Genomic DNA, 16,281 nt, shown 5'->3' with positions numbered 1-16,281 from the left:
GGCCAACACAGTGAAAAACTGTCTCTACTAAAAATACAAAAAGTAGCCGAGCATGGTGGCGGGTGCCTGTAATCCCAGCTACTCGGGAGACTGAGGCAAGAGAATCGCTCGAATCCAGGAGACAGAGGTTGCAGTGTACCGAGATTGCACCATTGCACTCCAGCCTGGGCGACAGAACTAGACTCTTGTCTCAAAAAAAAAAAAAAAAAGCTTTCCTTCAGCTGTCTTATGATCCTAAATAATCCGTTGAGATTTAAGTCTGAGACACTAGAAAACTGATCTGATGCTGTCGAGGCATGGAAGGACTCAGTTTAGTGGCTTCTCTGCTGGGAGAGCAGGAGGCTAGCCAGATTTTTCATAGGAACTCCTAAATGTCAGGACTTGAAGGTCCTTTCCCTGGGGGCAGTTTCAGTTTCTCCAGAAAAAGAACCTTTAACCTCATTTCCAGGGCATGTGAGCCTGGCTGCTGTGATCACATGCAGTTCATTGCTGTTCTGTTTTCAGCGTGGTCTCTCATTCCCACTCTCTTCTGCTTGGTACTTCCAAGCTGAGAGTTTCTCTGACTCAATTTCTTCAGTGAATCTCCATCCGGTATTCTGAAGAGACAGAGAAGTCACCTGTCAGACCAGGTGAACCACAAACTCCTTTGGTCTGGCTCCTATGTCAATACTTTTTTTTTTTTTTTGAGACAGTGTCTTGCTCTGTCGCCCAGGCTGGAGTGTAGTGGCACAATCTCGGCTCACTGCAAGCTTCGCCTCCCTGGTTCACACCATTCTCCTGCCTCAGCCTCCTGAGTAGCTGGGACTACAGGCGCCCGCCACCACACCCAGCTAATTTTTTTGTATTTTTAGTAGAGATGGGGTTTCACCAAGTTAGCCAGGATGGTCTCCATCTCCTGACCTCGTGATTGGCCTGCCTTGGCCTCCCAAAATGCTGGGATTACAGGCGTGAGCCACCGCACCTGGCCTATGTCAATACTTTTGTGTTGTTCATTGTACTTGCCATGACCCTTAGTTCCTCCTTGAGAGAAGTCACTCATTAATTCATCCATTCATTCACTCGGCATTTATATGGAGGAATATAAGAAGCTGAGAAGACCCTTTGATCCTTGCCCCTAAAGAGTCATCAATTTCTGCAAAGCCCCTCCAGCCCCTAGTTTTCAATGAGGAAGGAGCCCAGGCTCTTCAGCCAGGCCGGAGAACAGATGACTGTTTGTTTAGCACCTACTCTGTACCAGGCACAGCACTAGGTGCTTTATCTACTTTCTCTCAATCTGCTAATCCTGTTAACCTTCTGCAGGGAACTTTTATTATAGTTATATTTCAGATGATAAACTGAAGTCTAGAAACTTCAATGCTAAGAAACAGGCCTAGGATTTCAACTCAGGCCTGCCTGAGTCCAAAGCTTGTGCTCTTTCCTCATAGAAGGCTGCCTCTGCTGGATATACTTACCTCCATTTTAGAGAAAAGGAAACTGGGGTGCAGAGATGTTCCCTATACATCCTGAAGAATTCTTGAGGGAGGCTGCAAGAAGCCAAGGCCTCATGTGTGGGTGACAAAGGGCAAATGCAGGGAAGGACCCGTCATGCTGTGTCCCTGATGTCCCAGGAACCTCTCCCATCAGGAGAATTTTTTTATAAGGAAAGGCAGGCAAGCAGGACCACAAGGGCCAGCATGGAATGGTTACTAACAGCAGCCAGCTGTGGAGAAAGAAGGTTCCACCGTTGTCTGTTTGATGGGGTGATTCCACTGTCTGAGGATCTGCTTCTCTCCCTCTCCCAGCTGCCAACATCTGTGAGCCCATTCACCAGATCCATCCAGAGGGGCAGTTCTGGATGAAGAAGGGTCACTGCAAGGTCCCAGGGTCTCAGAGGGTGGGGACAGAGGCAATGATAATTTCCTTTTCAAAAGGCAGAAAAAAGTGTCTTCTCAAAATGCCAGGGGAGACTGTTTTTTGCTTGGGTCTAGTATGTTTTCAATAATGCTATCAAATTAAAAAATAGTCACCAGACCAGGGGAAAACACTATGCATTCTCCTAGAGAATGGTGTCATAATCTAAATTTGGCCAGAGAATGAAGATCCCAAAGTGATTTCATTCAGAAGAAAAAATGCCTAAAAGGGGAAAGGAACTTTGAATTCTGAGAATTTACTCCTGCAAAAGGAACAGGGTATAGCCGAGGATAGTCACAGGAACTATGATAAGAGCAGGTACATGTGAACATTTGTATTAAACACACACTTCATGTGGCAGGAGAAGCTGATGTGAACAAAATCAACTCCTCGAGGTTTTGTTTCATCAGTTTTATTGGTCATTTATCCAGAATTCATCACATAAATCTTTCAAAATAATGAGCTATTACAAGAACAGTTTACAAGTCGGCTCTGACTACACAAATACTTGACACAGGAAACCATTTTTACATATACATATGTTTTCTTATAATACTTTAATAAAGAAAATAAGTCTGTATACATCTTACGGCAAATTTTATGTAGTCTCTTTTTCCCATTCAATTATCATTTCAGGTTTTCTATTACAGAACGTCCATCACATCCAATAAACCAAATTACAATCTTTTGCTTCTTCTCATTTTCAAATACTATTAAGATTCACACTGTTAAAGGGTTTTTTGGGTTCCTTTTCTAATCTTTCCTGATTTGAAAAGAATCCATGTATCTAGGCTAAAAGAGGTAACTTCAACAATATCCCTCCTGACTAGAACTTCTATCTGATTAATCATTGTTTGGTGAATTATCTTTTCACTTCCTACTTAGGCTAGGCCAGGTGGTAGTTTTACCCCTGCTGATAAAGTCCTGACATTCCTAATAGTTCCTAAACTGCAAATAAAAAACCCTAGAAACAAGAGTGAAATAGAAATATTAAGAAAGCTAAAACACTATCGATTAGAGAACACACTTAAATTCAAGGTCTCTCCCAGGTTGAAGACAGAAAAGCAATAAAGTATAAGGATGTGGCAGTAGTTGTATAAAATACTGAAAATCTGAAAAAGAGTCATCACTTAAGCCAGTAGTGTATCATTTCCAAAATGTCAGAGGATACAGAATCTTAGACTCTGTGTCTAGGCTGAACTCAGAATCTTAGACTCTGTGGCTAGGCTGACATTCTTATGCTGTGGCTTTGAAATAGCCTAATAAATATCCACTTGTCCAGCACAAGTAATCATTTAGGCCAGGGGAACTTTACAGAATACTGACCATGTTTACCTGGATAGGAACCACCAGGGCAAACATTTGGCATTCACTCCACTCCTTCACTGTTACTGAAAAGCATCCACTTGGCAAAGCCTGTTGTTTTACTTTTCAGGTAACGTGAATTAAAATTAAGAAACTAGCAGTCTTCTACTACAGTCAACTTCCTGAGTATTCAGCTGCAATTATCCAATATTCTTGAAAGGATGCTGATATGGTTTGGTTGTGTCCCCCCTCAAATCTCAACTTGAATTGTATCTCCCAGAATTCCCACGTGTTGTGGGAGGGACCCAGTGGGGGTGGGAGTAATTGAATCATGGGGGCCAGTCTTTCCCATGCTAGTCTCATGACAGTGAATAAGTCTCATGAGATCTGATGGGTTTATCAGGGGTTTCTGCTTTTGCTTCTTCATTTTTTTCTTGCCACCATGTAAAAAGTGCCTTTCACCTCCTGCCATGATTCTGAGGCCTCCCCAGCCATGTAGAACTGTAAGTCCAATTAAACCACTTTTTCTTCCCAGTCTTGGGTATATCTTTATCAGCAGCATGAAAATGGACTAACACAGTAAATTGGTACTAGGAGAGTGGGGCATTGCTGAAAAAATACCCAAAATGTGGAAGCGACTTTGGAACTGGGTAACAGGTGGAGGCTGGAACAGTTTGGAGGGCTCAGAAGAAGATAGGAAAATGTGGGAAAGTTTGGAACTTGCTACAGACTTGTTGAATGGCTTTGTCGAAAATGCTGATAGCAATATGGACAATAAAGTCCAGGCTGAGGTGGTCTCAGATGAAGATAAGGAATTGTTGGGAACTGGAGTAAAGGTGATTCTTGTGTTTTAGCAAAGAGACTAGCAGCATTTTGCCCCTTCCATGGAGATTTGTGGAACTTTGAACTTGAGAGAGATGATTTAGGTTATCTGGCGGAAGAAATTTCTAAGCAGCAAAGCGTTCAATAGGTGACTTGGGTGCTGTTAAAGGCATTCAGTTTTATAAGGGAAACAGAGCATAAAAGTTTGGAAATTTGCAGCCTGACTATGCAACAGAAAAGAAAAACCCATTTTCTGGGGGAGAAATTCAAGCCAGCTGCAGAAATTTGCATAAGTAGCAAGGAGCCTAATGTTAATCCCCAAGACCGTGGGGAAAATGTCTCCAGGCCATGTCAGGGCAGCCCGGAGGCCCAGGAAGAAAAGGTGGTTGCATGGGCCAGGCCCAGGGTCCCCAGGCTATGTGCAGCCTAGGGACTTGGTATCCTATGTCCCAGCCACTCCAGGGGGCCAACATACGGCTCGGGCTGTGGCTTCAGAGAGTGGAAGCCCAAAGCCTTGGCAGCTTCCACGTGGTGTTAAGCCTGCATATGCACAGAAGTCGAGAATTGAGATTTGGAAACCTCCGCCTAGTTTTCAGAAGATGTATGGAAATGCCTGGATGCCCAAGCAAAAGTTTGCTGCAGGGGAGGGGCCCTCATGGAGAACCTCTGCTAGGGCAGTGCAGAAGGGAAATGTGGTGTCAGGGCCCCCACACAGAGTCCCTACTGGGGCACTGCCTAGTGGAGCTGTGAGACGAGGGACACTGTCCGCCAGACCCCAGAATGTTAGATCCACCAACAGCTTGCACTGTGTGCCTGGAAAAGCTGCAGGCACTCAACACCAGCCGTGAAAGCAGCCAGGAGGGAGGCTTACCCTGCAAAGACACAGGGGCAGAGCTGCCCAAGACCATGGGAACCCACTTCTTGCATCAGCATGACCTGGATGTGAGACCTGGAGTCAAAAGAGATTATTTTGCAACTTTAAAATTTGACTGCCCTGCTGGATTTCGGACTTGCATGGGCCCTGTAACCCCTTTATTTTGGCCAATTTCTCCCATTTGGAATAGCTGTACCCCTGTTGTATCTAGGAAGTAACTAGCTTGCTTTTGATTTTACAGGCTAATAGGTGGAAGGGACTTGCCTTGTCTCAGATGAGACTTTGTACTGTGGACTTTGGGTTAATGCTGAAAAGAGTTAAGACTTTGGGGGACTGTTAGGAAGGCGTGATTGGTTTTGAAATGTGAGGACATGAGATCTGGAGGGGCCAGGAGCAGAATGATATGATTTGGCTGTGTCCCCACCCAAATCTCAGCTTGAAATTGTATCTCTCAGAATTCCCACGTGTTGTGGGAGGGACCCGGGGGAGGTAATTGAATCATCGGGGCCAGTCTTTCCTGTGCTATTCTCGTGATAGTGAATAAATTTCACAAGATCTGATGGTTTATCAGGGGTTTCTGCTTTTGCTTCTTCCTCATTTTCTCTTGCCGACATGTAAAAAGCACCTTTCGCCTCCCGCCATGATTCTGAGGCCTCCCCAGCCATGTGGAACTGTAAGTCCAAGTACTCTTTTTCTTCCCAGTCTCGGGTATGTCTTTATCAGCAGCATCAAAACAGACTAATACAGATGCTTTAAGCAAGCCCTTGTCCAATAAGGTATTTAACAGCACTTAGGGACTATTAGATGTCCCATTTCTCTTCTCTTTCATTTCTCTTATCTCTTCTCACCCCAGTGTAACAAATAGCTACAGGTTTTTACCAAAATGCTGCAGCAGTAGTTGGAAATGAGTTATTTTGCATTACTAAAGTGTTCAATCACATTTTCACGGGTCACATGTGCATATAACCAGGAGATGGCCAAATAACATCTATTGCAGTGATTTTGCAAATTCAGCATAGTCAATGTATCCATCATTGTTCTTGTCATCATCTCTCAAAACACCATCTATTATGTTAATCAGTTCATCTTCGCTCATTAGTGGTGCCTGTTCACTCCCTTCCTACAAAATACAAATTAAACAATGATGAGTTGCACATTTTATCAGAAGAAGTGCTTAGCTAATGTCCAAAATATCCATGTTCTTTCATGGGCAGTGTTTATTAAAAAAAAAAGAAAAACAAAACAAATGTCCACGCTCATATGTGTCCAAAAACTTTCAATGGAGTATGGGGCAACTTCTAGGAATATATATACACACACACATATATATACATATATATACATATATATAGAGAGAGAGAGAATATATATTATTGAGTCAATTTATAATAATCCAGTTGAGAAATTACATTTGCCAGATAAAAGAAGGCCCTTTGAAATAGGCTTTTGCTTATTTGTTTCATTACGGCTCATTCTTTTTTAATTGGAAAAGTGCCAGTCCTCCTGAGGGTCAGTTCTGTGCACAAATTTGCCTGATAAAATAGAAATAGTGATGAATTGGACAACAAGTTGGCATCAAAACAAGAGGAAGAAGGCACTGCTGATCAGCAGAACCTGTTACGATCTTTGAGGAGAAAGTATTTCCCATGCTCCAAGACCAGGGATAGTGGGCTGAGGCCGCTCACATCCTTGGCTGGTTCTTCCTTTGTCACATCTCCCACATTCACCCTTCCCTTTCCTATTACCACCACCATCCTCATCTGCCAGGACTGCCGAACGCTAATTCCTCCGCCTAACATTAGTCTCTCCTCATGTTCTTTGGTGTGTCTCCCACAGCCAAGGATCTTCCCTAAATAATGCCATTCTCCTGGGCAAAACCATTCATGCTCCTTGCTGCCTTCAAACCTCACCTGCACTCCTAGCAGCCAATGTAACCCCACCCACCTGGCTGACTTTGCCTTGCTTCCTCTCTATAGAGGGCAGTGTGGCAGAAGGGGAATGACATTAAACGTGGAGGCACAAGGATTTGTTTTTTTTTTTTTGGAGGCAGGGTCTGACTCTGTCACCCAGGCTGGAGTCCAATAGCATGATCACAGCTCACTCCAGCCTCGACCTCCCAGGCTCAGGTGTTCCTCCAGACTACCCTCCCACCCCCGTCACGCCAGCAGCTGGGACTATAGGCGAGCATCACTATGCCCAGCTAATTTTTGTAGAGATGGGATATCGCCGTGCTGCCCAGGTTGGTCTTGAACTCCTGGACTCAAGCGATCCTCCTGCCTCAACCTCCCAAAGTGCTGGGATAACAGGCATGAGCCACTGTGCTTAGCCTGGCACAAGATCTTGATTTCAGTTTCCTCACCTAGAAAACGGGAGGGTTTTGTTTTTTGTTTTCTGAGACAGGGTCTCGCTCTATTGCCCAGGCTGGAGTTCAGTGGCAAGATCGCAGCTTGCCGCAGCCTCAACCTCTCGGGCTCAAGTGATCCTCCTACTTCAGCCTCATGAGTAGCTGGGACTATGGGCACGTGCCACTGCAAATGGAAGTATTAACAATGCCTGCCACTGCCTACTCAAGATGTTGCAAAGATCCAACGAGATCTCTAACCTACTTGAAAGTGCTTCAGAAACTTTGGAGCACTGTACAGTATCACATAGCCCTCAATTACTGCCATGTCCCTGAATCCCTTGGTCTCAATTCACCATTCTTCCCAAATGAAATAACTTCTCCCTTGCTCTGCAGTTTGAATGCGGTCTGTCTTTTAGGCACTAACTCTCATACTCTGGTGTGTAACAGTAATGCCTGTAGCACTTAAAGATACAAATGCCCAGCCCTGGGACTTCTGCCTCAGCAAGTTATCCTTTTCCGGAAGGATCGCTGAACAGAAAGAGGCACAACACAGAAGAGAAAGCAGCAGCAGCACCTTTCTTTTCTTTTCTTTTTCTTTTTTTGAGACAAGGCCTCGCTCTGTTGCCCAGGCTGAAGAGCAGTGGCATGATTATGGCTCACTATAGCCTCGACATCCTGGACTCAAGCAATCCTCCCACCTTGGCCTCCTGAGTACCTGGAACTACAGGCATGTGCTACCAGGCCTGGCTAATTTTTTTAATTTTTGTTTTGTTTGTTTTGTAGAGATAGGGTCTCACTATATTGCCAAGGCTGGTCTTGAACTCCTGGCTCAAGTGATCCACTTTGGCCTCCCAAAGTGCTGGGATTACAGATGTGAGCCACCATGCCCAGTGGAGAAGCAGCACTCTTGGCACATAAGGACAACACAAGTCAACAAGATGAGGGACCAAATTAACAAAGGGAGGCCTTTCTGTGATATAGCCCCCCAAACCACCGCCACACCTACCTCCTTATGGACATGAGTGATGGCTGTGGAGAGTTCTAAGCCATCAAGCAAATTATTGCCATCATAATCATGCATTTTGAAGTAATGGAGCTGCAGTTCTTGTGGTGACATCTCCGCCTCTGGTTTGTTGATGACACCTTCTAGATGTTCCATGATATGCCTAAAAATCAACAGTCAGGTTCAGGCCAATTGGCAGAGACACGGGGATCATGCTGAAATCTTAAGGACTCTGAAAAGTTCAAGTTCTTAAACTTCCTCCAGCTCAGAAAAACACCAGCAATGGCAGACCACACTCGAGGATTACATAGAGATAGACAGGGCCTTGACAGGAGCAGGGAAAGTCAAACAGACCATCTGTTATGCTGGCAGATTTAGGGTATTCTTTCCCCTTTATTATTAAAACTTTGTTATAACATATTCAGGCCACCAATTTAAAAATATGTCTTTTAAAACAATTTTTTTTTTTTTTTTGAGATAGGGACTCACTCTGCCACCCAGGCTGGAGTGCAGGAGCGTGATCTCGGCTCACTGTAGCCTCAACTTCCCAAGCTCAGGTGACTCTCCTACTTTAGCCCCCCAAGCAGCTGGGACCATAGGCATGTACTGCCACACCCAGCTAATTTTTTAATTTTTTAGTAGAGACAGGGTTTCCCTATATTGCATAGGCTGGTCTCGAATTCCTGGGCTCAAGCAATCCACCTGCTTCAGCCTCTCAAAGCACTGGGATTACAGGTGTGAGCCACTGCACCCAGCCTTAAAAACAAAGGATAACTGAGTATAATGCATGAGGCTAACTGGCTCAAGACAAAAGCTGCAAGAAATGATTCAATGTTTGAACGTGTTGATTAAAAAAAGGTCTTGTTATAGTCAAGAAACCTTAGCTATTTTCTGAATTCTGCTACTATGACTGTGTATGTGTACCTGTGTGTCTATTTGTATGTGTGTGTGTCTGTCTGTGGTGAAAAAAGGAGAGACTGGATTCAGACAAGTAATTTGTCCCATTTGGGCCTAAAGATCTTCCACCTGTGATACAATGATGAAAAAAGAATACCTGACTTAGAGGTGGCAATAAGGAATAAGAATCATCCTCGAAGAATGTCAAGGAGCCATAGAAACAGGAAGAAGGAAAGGAGGACTGAGCATGCCCTTGCTGCTGGCTCAGCTGCAGATGATGGGAAGGCCCCTGGACCACAGCCCGGGCTGAATACGTACTCTTGGTCGTGCACTGTGTTCTTATCCAGGCCCATGCTGCCGGGTTGGGAGAAGCTGGCTGCAGGCTCCTCAGCCCTGGCGCCTGGGGCACAAAAGGCCCAGAGCAGGCCACACAGGAAGGGGGTTCTGAGCAGGGATCTCATGGTCATCAATATCTGTGAGACGGGAAACACAGAAGAGGAAGGCAGAGCATCAGAGCCAAGGTTTCGTTCAGGGCTTGACATGGCATGATCCTGGGAAACCTGATGAAGCAGTGAGGTTAGGAAGACAGCTTGTCAAACAGGGCCCAATGCCAGCTCTGCTTTGAGACTACGGGATGGCCCTGGGCACTCCAAGTCACTCAAATGGCAGGGGAAGGCTCATGAGGTTTCCTGAAGTGCCTGCAGAGTGCCAAGCAACACGTGAAAGCTTGAAGGGACTGGAAGATTATTCCTGCCTCCCAGAAGCTACAGTCCACTGAAAGAAATATTTTCTACCAAGAGCACCAGGAAAGGCAGCCAGCAAGTTATACCAGAATATCAGAGAAAGAGAAAGGCCTTTAGGAGTTCAGGGGAAGAAATCTCCTCTGGGTGAAGGAAAATCAGAGAAGGCTGATTGAGCTGGTGACACTGCAGCTGGGTCTGGACAGATATACAGGGACTGAAGGACCACAGGAATGGTGGGAGCAGAGTGGCAGGTGCCCACAAACGGGAAAGAAACTACAAGTAGTTCAGCTGGGCTGCAGCCTAGAGGGTAGGAAGCAGACAGGACAGAGGTGGCTCCAAGGGTTAGACAGGCTGCACTGGACATGGCTTTGCACACTAGGCCAGGGCTTGACATCTCCTGCAGAAAAAGAGGACAGTCACTTACAATTCGTGAATGGGAGGTGAGATCAGAGCTTGGTTTCAGAATGACTCATCTGGCGGCATAGCGGGGAAGGCATGAAGTGGCAAAAGCAAGACTAGAGGCAGAAGCATGGTAGCCAAGGGAAGTGGTAAGGCGGGTCAGATCAAGGTCTGCGGCAGTGGACAAGGAGAACACCTTAACTCCTCCTTCTGTACCTCCTGGTCGGTGACAGTGGCAAGTAACTTAACCACGGTGAGCGGGCACTGGAAAGGAAAGTTACAGAGAAATCAGGATTCTATCGGGGACTCCCAGGGTTTGGCCACACTTGGAATTGTGGTCAATAAGATGACACAGTCAGCTACAGAGCAAGTTCTCAGAGGGCAGGGAGAACTTTAATCCCACCAGTATTACCTGCCAAGAGTCAGGCAGGCCTTTAATAATTGTTGATTCAATGGAAAGTCTTGGTCTGTCCTAGGGCTGACAGACTGACCTCAAAAAGGAAGGTGAAGGGCAGCCAGGTGACCTACATACAAAAACAAAAGACCTGACCAAACACTCGCTTCCCAAAAGGCAAAACAGATTCTGCTAGATAACAAGGCCAGGGATTTCTAATAGGCCAATTGTAGTCCACAGCCCCAAACCAGCAGTGGTAAAAACAAACCATAAGGCACCGGTCATCCCCTTACACACGCTACACACAGGGCTCAGCTGCGAAGCTGTAGCTGTCTCTGTGCCTGGGGCTGGGAGGTAGAGGTGTTATAGCCCCTCTTACCTATCCTAAAAGGCTCTTGGGGCAGAACCCTGAGAGTGTGAGTGTGCCACCCTACAACACTTAGAAAAATTTCCCAAATCCATTTCTCCCATTACCAGTATTGCTTCCCATGGCCCCCTCCTTAAAGGGGACAATGGTCACTGGGATGTCTAACTTCCAGGATAGGCCAGGCATGGTGGCTCATACCTAAAATCCCAGCACTTTGGGAGGCTGAGGCAGGAGGATCGCTTGAGGCCAGGAGTTTGAGATCAGCCTGGACAACACAGCGAGACCCCATCTCTACAAAAAAATAAAAAATTAGCTGAGCATAGCAGTGCACTCCTATAGTCCCAGCCACTTAGGAGGCTGAGATGGGAAGATTGCTTAAGCCCAGGAGTTCAAGGCTGCAGTATACTCTAGCCTGGGTAACAGAGTGAGACCCTGTCCCCTACTACCAAAAAAAGAAAGAAACTTCCAAGATGCTAAAAAGCACCTAGAATCTAGTCTACTCCTAAACAGTGACATCGAAATGCAATCTGTCTCAGACCTTTTATTTTTTAATTTTTATTTTTTTGAGACGGAGTCTTGCTCTGTCGCCAGGCTGGAGTGCAGTGGCACAATCTTGGCTCACTGCACCCTCTGCCTCCCAGGTTCAAGCAATTCTCCTGCCTCAGCCTCCAGAGTAGCTGGGATTACAGGTGTGTGTCACCACATCCAGCTAATTTTTGTATTTTTAGTAGAGACAGGGATTCACCATGTTGTCCAGGCTGATCTCGAACTCCAGACCTCAGGTGATCCACCCACCTTGGCCTCCCAAAGTGCTTGAGCCACCATGCCCGGCCATCTCAGACCTTTCATACCCGTAGTTTAAAAAAAAAAAGCAATCTGTCATAAGTAATAGGAAAGAATGCTCAATATATATTGAATGAAAAAGAACAGGCTGCAAAAAAGCTATAAATAATATTATACTTTTGTAAAATAAAAATGTATATTTCATACACTAATAACAAAGATTATCTTGAGACATGAGACTAGAATTGTGATTTTCGGCCGGGCGCGGTGGCTCACGCCTGTAATCCCAGCACTTTGGGAGGCCAAGGTGGGTGGATCATGAGGTCAGGAGATTGAGACCATCCTGGCTAACACGGTGAAACCCCATCTCTACTAAAAATACAAAAATAAAAATTAGCCAGGTGTGGTGGCGGGGGCCTGTAGTCCCAGCTACTCGGGAGGCTGAGGCAAGAGAAAGGCGTGAACCAGGAAGGCGGAGCTTGCAATCGCTACATTTTTTTATGAATATGTATTCAATGTAATCTATCCCATAATTTTGTCCCAATACTATATGGATGGGATACAAAAGGAGTTTCCGGTTAATTCTTATGTCCAGAAAATAATTTAGAAACAGAAACGACACTTCCAATTTTACCAAATAAAAGTGCCCAGACCTTGGTCAGGAACAATGGCTCATGTCTATGATCCCAGCACTTTGGAAGGCCGACGTGGGCAGATCACTTGAGGTCAGGAGTTTGAGACCGGCCTGGCTAACACGGTGAAACCCCTCTCTACTAAAAATACAAAAAAAATTTGCTGGGCGTGGTGGCGTGTACCTGTAATCCCAGCTATTTGGGAGGCTGAGGCACAAGAATCGCTTGAACCCAGGAGACAGAGGAGACAGAGGTTGCTGTGAGCCAAGATCACACTACTGTACTCCAACCTGGGCAACAGAATGAGACTGTCTGAAAAAAATAAAAAAAAAAAAGTGTCCAGACCCTGATAAGGCCACTGCCACTGTACCTGGTACCAGAAAACAAGGCTTCAGGTAACTCCTAGCAGTGACTGCCTAGGCCATAGCAGAACAACTTGTTCTGACCACACATCTTAGAGTTCTGGGACAGGAAGGATCCGAGAAGGGAATCCAGCTCCTCCTAAGCCTTTTAGACTCATTTACATCAAATGTCTCTTCCTCTAGTGAGGCCTTTCCAAGTCTAGCGTAGGTATTCTTCCTGCAGGCTCCCAAGTGCTTCCGTTCAGAACGCTCCTGTCCACAAGTGATGACAGCTGCAAATGAATTCTTTTTTTTTCCTTTTGTTTTCTTGTGTGTTAATGAATTCTTGAAAAACTGCCTGATTACTTGTCAGTGCCCCTTGCTGGACGGGCTTCGAGAGGACTTGGACTGAATCCACATTCCTAGTATGAGGCACAGTGCCTGGAACAGAAGCTGCTGGTTCTTAGCCTGTGTGCCACGGTCCTTGGGGAGCTGGGGGGACCACCTTTGCAGATATGCTGCCAATTTTTAATGTCACTGTAACTGAAGATGAAACTTTTCTTTTGGAGATATCTATCATGGAACCCATGGCACCATTTCCTCCAACTATGTGATTGGATGCTTAACATATCCATTTGGTGTGTGTGTGTCGGGGGCGGGGGAAATTCTATTTAGATAACATCAAAAAGCAACCAAGTGATTAATAATGTAGTAACTATGAGTCCAAATTATCCCTTCTTTAAGGGAGGCAGGATAAAGGCCAAGAACCACTGATTTTTGAACTTGTCTCATTTTGGTTTGGTGTTGCAGGTTTCTAACTATTGGAATGTAACAAAAGCCGAATCGATAAACATACAGAAAAAAAATTCCTCCAAGCGGTACATTGAAAACAGGAAATCAGGCTGGGCATGGTGGCTCATGCCTGTAATCTTAATACTTTGAGAGGCTGAGGCAAGTGAATCACTTGAGCCCAGGAGTTCAAGACCAGCCTGGACAACATGGCGAGACTCCCTCTCTAATTAAAAAAAAAAGAAAAAAAAGAGAGAGGAAGAAAGGAAGGAAGGCAGGCAAGGGAGGAAAAGATAGAAAACAGGGAATCTAACTGCCACATAACAAATTAAACTGCTGACAGTCAAAAGAAAGCATAAGAAACTCCCTCTGCCCAAATAACAGGTTGCATCATCCATGCTCTAACTACTTAGCTCAAGGCCATGGGCAAACAGCCTGAAGATAAGCCCCAGCTCATTGGCCTTCTTTAGGAAATTATAAAGGCCAGGCTGAAGAAAAACGCAAGGGAGGAGAGATTTCTGCAAAGGGCCTTCAGAGCACAACCCATATCTTGAGACAGCCCTCACAAGGCACAGCCTCAGTCCTGGGAGGGCAGTGCTGGACCATCAGCAGCAGTGCACCTCGGCTGTTACAGTGCTTCCCTCCTGCTCTGCCAGCCTCTTCCTGGACCACAGCCTCCCCTCCTACTGGTTCCATCTGTCCATCTCCACCTTCCTTCCAGGACAGGTTCAAATGTCACCTCAGGATTCTTCCAGCCAACACCAATTGATCTCTCATCCGACCTCAGTCTGCAGCCTCTCACACTCATTTGACCTGAACATACGATCACAGGTTGTTCTCCTTTTCCATTTTTCTCTTTTTCTACCTCTCTGAGAGTCAGGACCCTCGCTCCTCTGTCTCTTATTTACCTTATTGATTTCTGCTGAGCTGACCTGGCTCATGGTTGAATCAGGGCAGTGAGTCTTGGCACCTAGGTGTATGGTTCCCTATCCCACAGCAGATCTAGCCTAAGTTGGAACTTCCTTTGGGGCCTTCCAGTGGTTTGACCTGGCCCACCCCTTCCCTCCTGTTGTGTTATCAGTCCTATCAGCACTAAGAGTTTGGGGCCAGCCTTCCTGCCAGCAGCTAGTAGCAGCTTCTCCTTCAGATCAGGGGCCCTTGGTTAAGAATTCAAACCCAAAGCAGCCACACTCACCAACATCCAGACATCCTGTACCCACAGCCAATGCCAAAGAAAAACTGACCAGTACTTTCTCACTTACCCCTGTTATGGTCCTGCAACGAAGGCAAGAAAATAACCAACTTTCTAGGCTAAAGAAACCTTTACACGGACTGAGGGTTGAGAATTGGTTCGAAAAAGCAGGTATTTAATATTAATAACTTGATCTATTTGTTCATCTAGGGAGCCCAAGGAGCACCCATGCTTCATTTACACATTTAATTACCGTACTAATAGCACAAGGTGCTGCAGATAGTAATATGACCTCGATAAACTCCTCTCACACAGATTACAACCTGGCAGAAAAGAGAGACTAGCAGGCAGACACCCATGGGGTACCACCAAATCACCAACTCACAACTGAAATAACACATGAAGGATAAGAAGGATTATGTCAACCAAAGGGCAGTGCCTCCGACATGACGAACATATTGAAGGAACATGTAAACCCAGAAGGAACTTGTTCTGATCCAAGAACCAAAAAAGATACAGTATGGTTGAAGACACAGTAGAGTGGAGACAAATGAATCTAAAGTTAAAAGAAGACAGGTCATGAAGGGCTTTGTAAGCTCTGTTCAAGAGCTTGGAAAAGCAATGAGAATCCAACGAAGGGTGGTAAGGGAATAGGGGGACAGTTCTGATGACATGATCAGATTTCTGTTTTAAGACCACAGCTCTAGCCTCTCTGTATAGTACAAACTATAAGGATGAAGAAGAGATGCAGGCATCATCAGGAAGACACCGAAGTAGTTCGGAGGAGAAAAGGTGGCCTGAACTAGGTAGGGTAGGGGGATGGGACTGGAGAATGAACGTATCCAAGACAGCTTTGCAAGGGATTAGATGTGGGTGGGTAAAGGAGTGCAGCAAGTGAGAATGATGCCCAGTTCTGGCTTGGGCACCTGGGTGGATGGCACTGCCATGCCCAGAGAGGGAATACAATAGGAGATCAGCTTCCCCCGCCGGGCACGACAGGACCCGAGGTTTCCCCCAGAGGGAGATGGGGGAACAAGGAGCAGATGGAGAGTAACGCCTCCAGCCCGCTGCTTTTGGTCCGGGCCAGGAGCAGTGTCCACCCGACACAGCTGGTCCCACAGGCCGATCCTGGGGCCCCCAGGGACCAGCGAAGGGGGCGGAGATCTGCCCAGCCGGCCCCGTCTGGCTCCAGAGCCCAGATGGGGCACAGGCTTCCGCCCTGGGAGACAGGCCGTGCTCCTAGCCGTTTAAGCGTCCCGAGACCGCCTGGGGGCCCAGCCCCCGCCCCTAGACCGCTCCAGCCTCTCATCTTGAGCCCAAGCCCCCAGCCCAAAGGAGAGGCGCCGGGATCCCGCCCGCTGAGGACTGTACGCTAGTTCACTCACCCTTACGGTCTCCGAGGCAGACGCGAAGCCTTCCAATGTGAGCCTCACCAGCCCCCGTCCCCAGAACGCTCTTCCTCGGCCTCGCCCCGCCCCCCTCCCCCTTCCCCCCCCCCAACCTAGC

The 16,281-nt window shown here is 46.3% G+C and overlaps 1 protein-coding gene across 2 annotated transcripts; it reads right to left on the bottom strand.

Annotated features, from left to right (window-relative positions):
* Positions 1-2,292: 2,292 nt before the first annotated feature.
* On the bottom strand, positions 2,293-16,272 carry MCFD2 (multiple coagulation factor deficiency 2, ER cargo receptor complex subunit). Of its 2 annotated transcripts, XM_050754731.1 has the most exons (4): positions 16,161-16,272; positions 9,454-9,608; positions 8,242-8,401; positions 2,293-6,011 (listed from the first exon to the last, which is right to left on the bottom strand). In XM_050754731.1, exons 2-4 carry the CDS (start codon positions 9,600-9,602, stop codon positions 5,880-5,882), a joined length of 441 nt encoding a protein of 146 aa, XP_050610688.1. In that variant the 5' UTR covers positions 9,603-9,608; positions 16,161-16,272; the 3' UTR covers positions 2,293-5,879. The 2 variants fall into 2 exon arrangements, with proteins under 2 accessions (XP_050610688.1, XP_050610687.1); XM_050754730.1 differs by lacking the exon at positions 2,293-6,011 and having other exon boundaries at positions 7,839-8,401; positions 16,161-16,271.
* Between the last annotated feature and the right edge of the window lie 9 nt (positions 16,273-16,281).

The sequence above is a fragment of the Macaca thibetana genome, chromosome 13, assembly GCF_024542745.1.
Source record: "Macaca thibetana thibetana isolate TM-01 chromosome 13, ASM2454274v1, whole genome shotgun sequence".
In the NCBI taxonomy this organism is placed as follows: domain Eukaryota; kingdom Metazoa; phylum Chordata; class Mammalia; order Primates; family Cercopithecidae; genus Macaca; species Macaca thibetana.
This window is presented reverse-complemented; position numbering and strand designations above follow the sequence as displayed.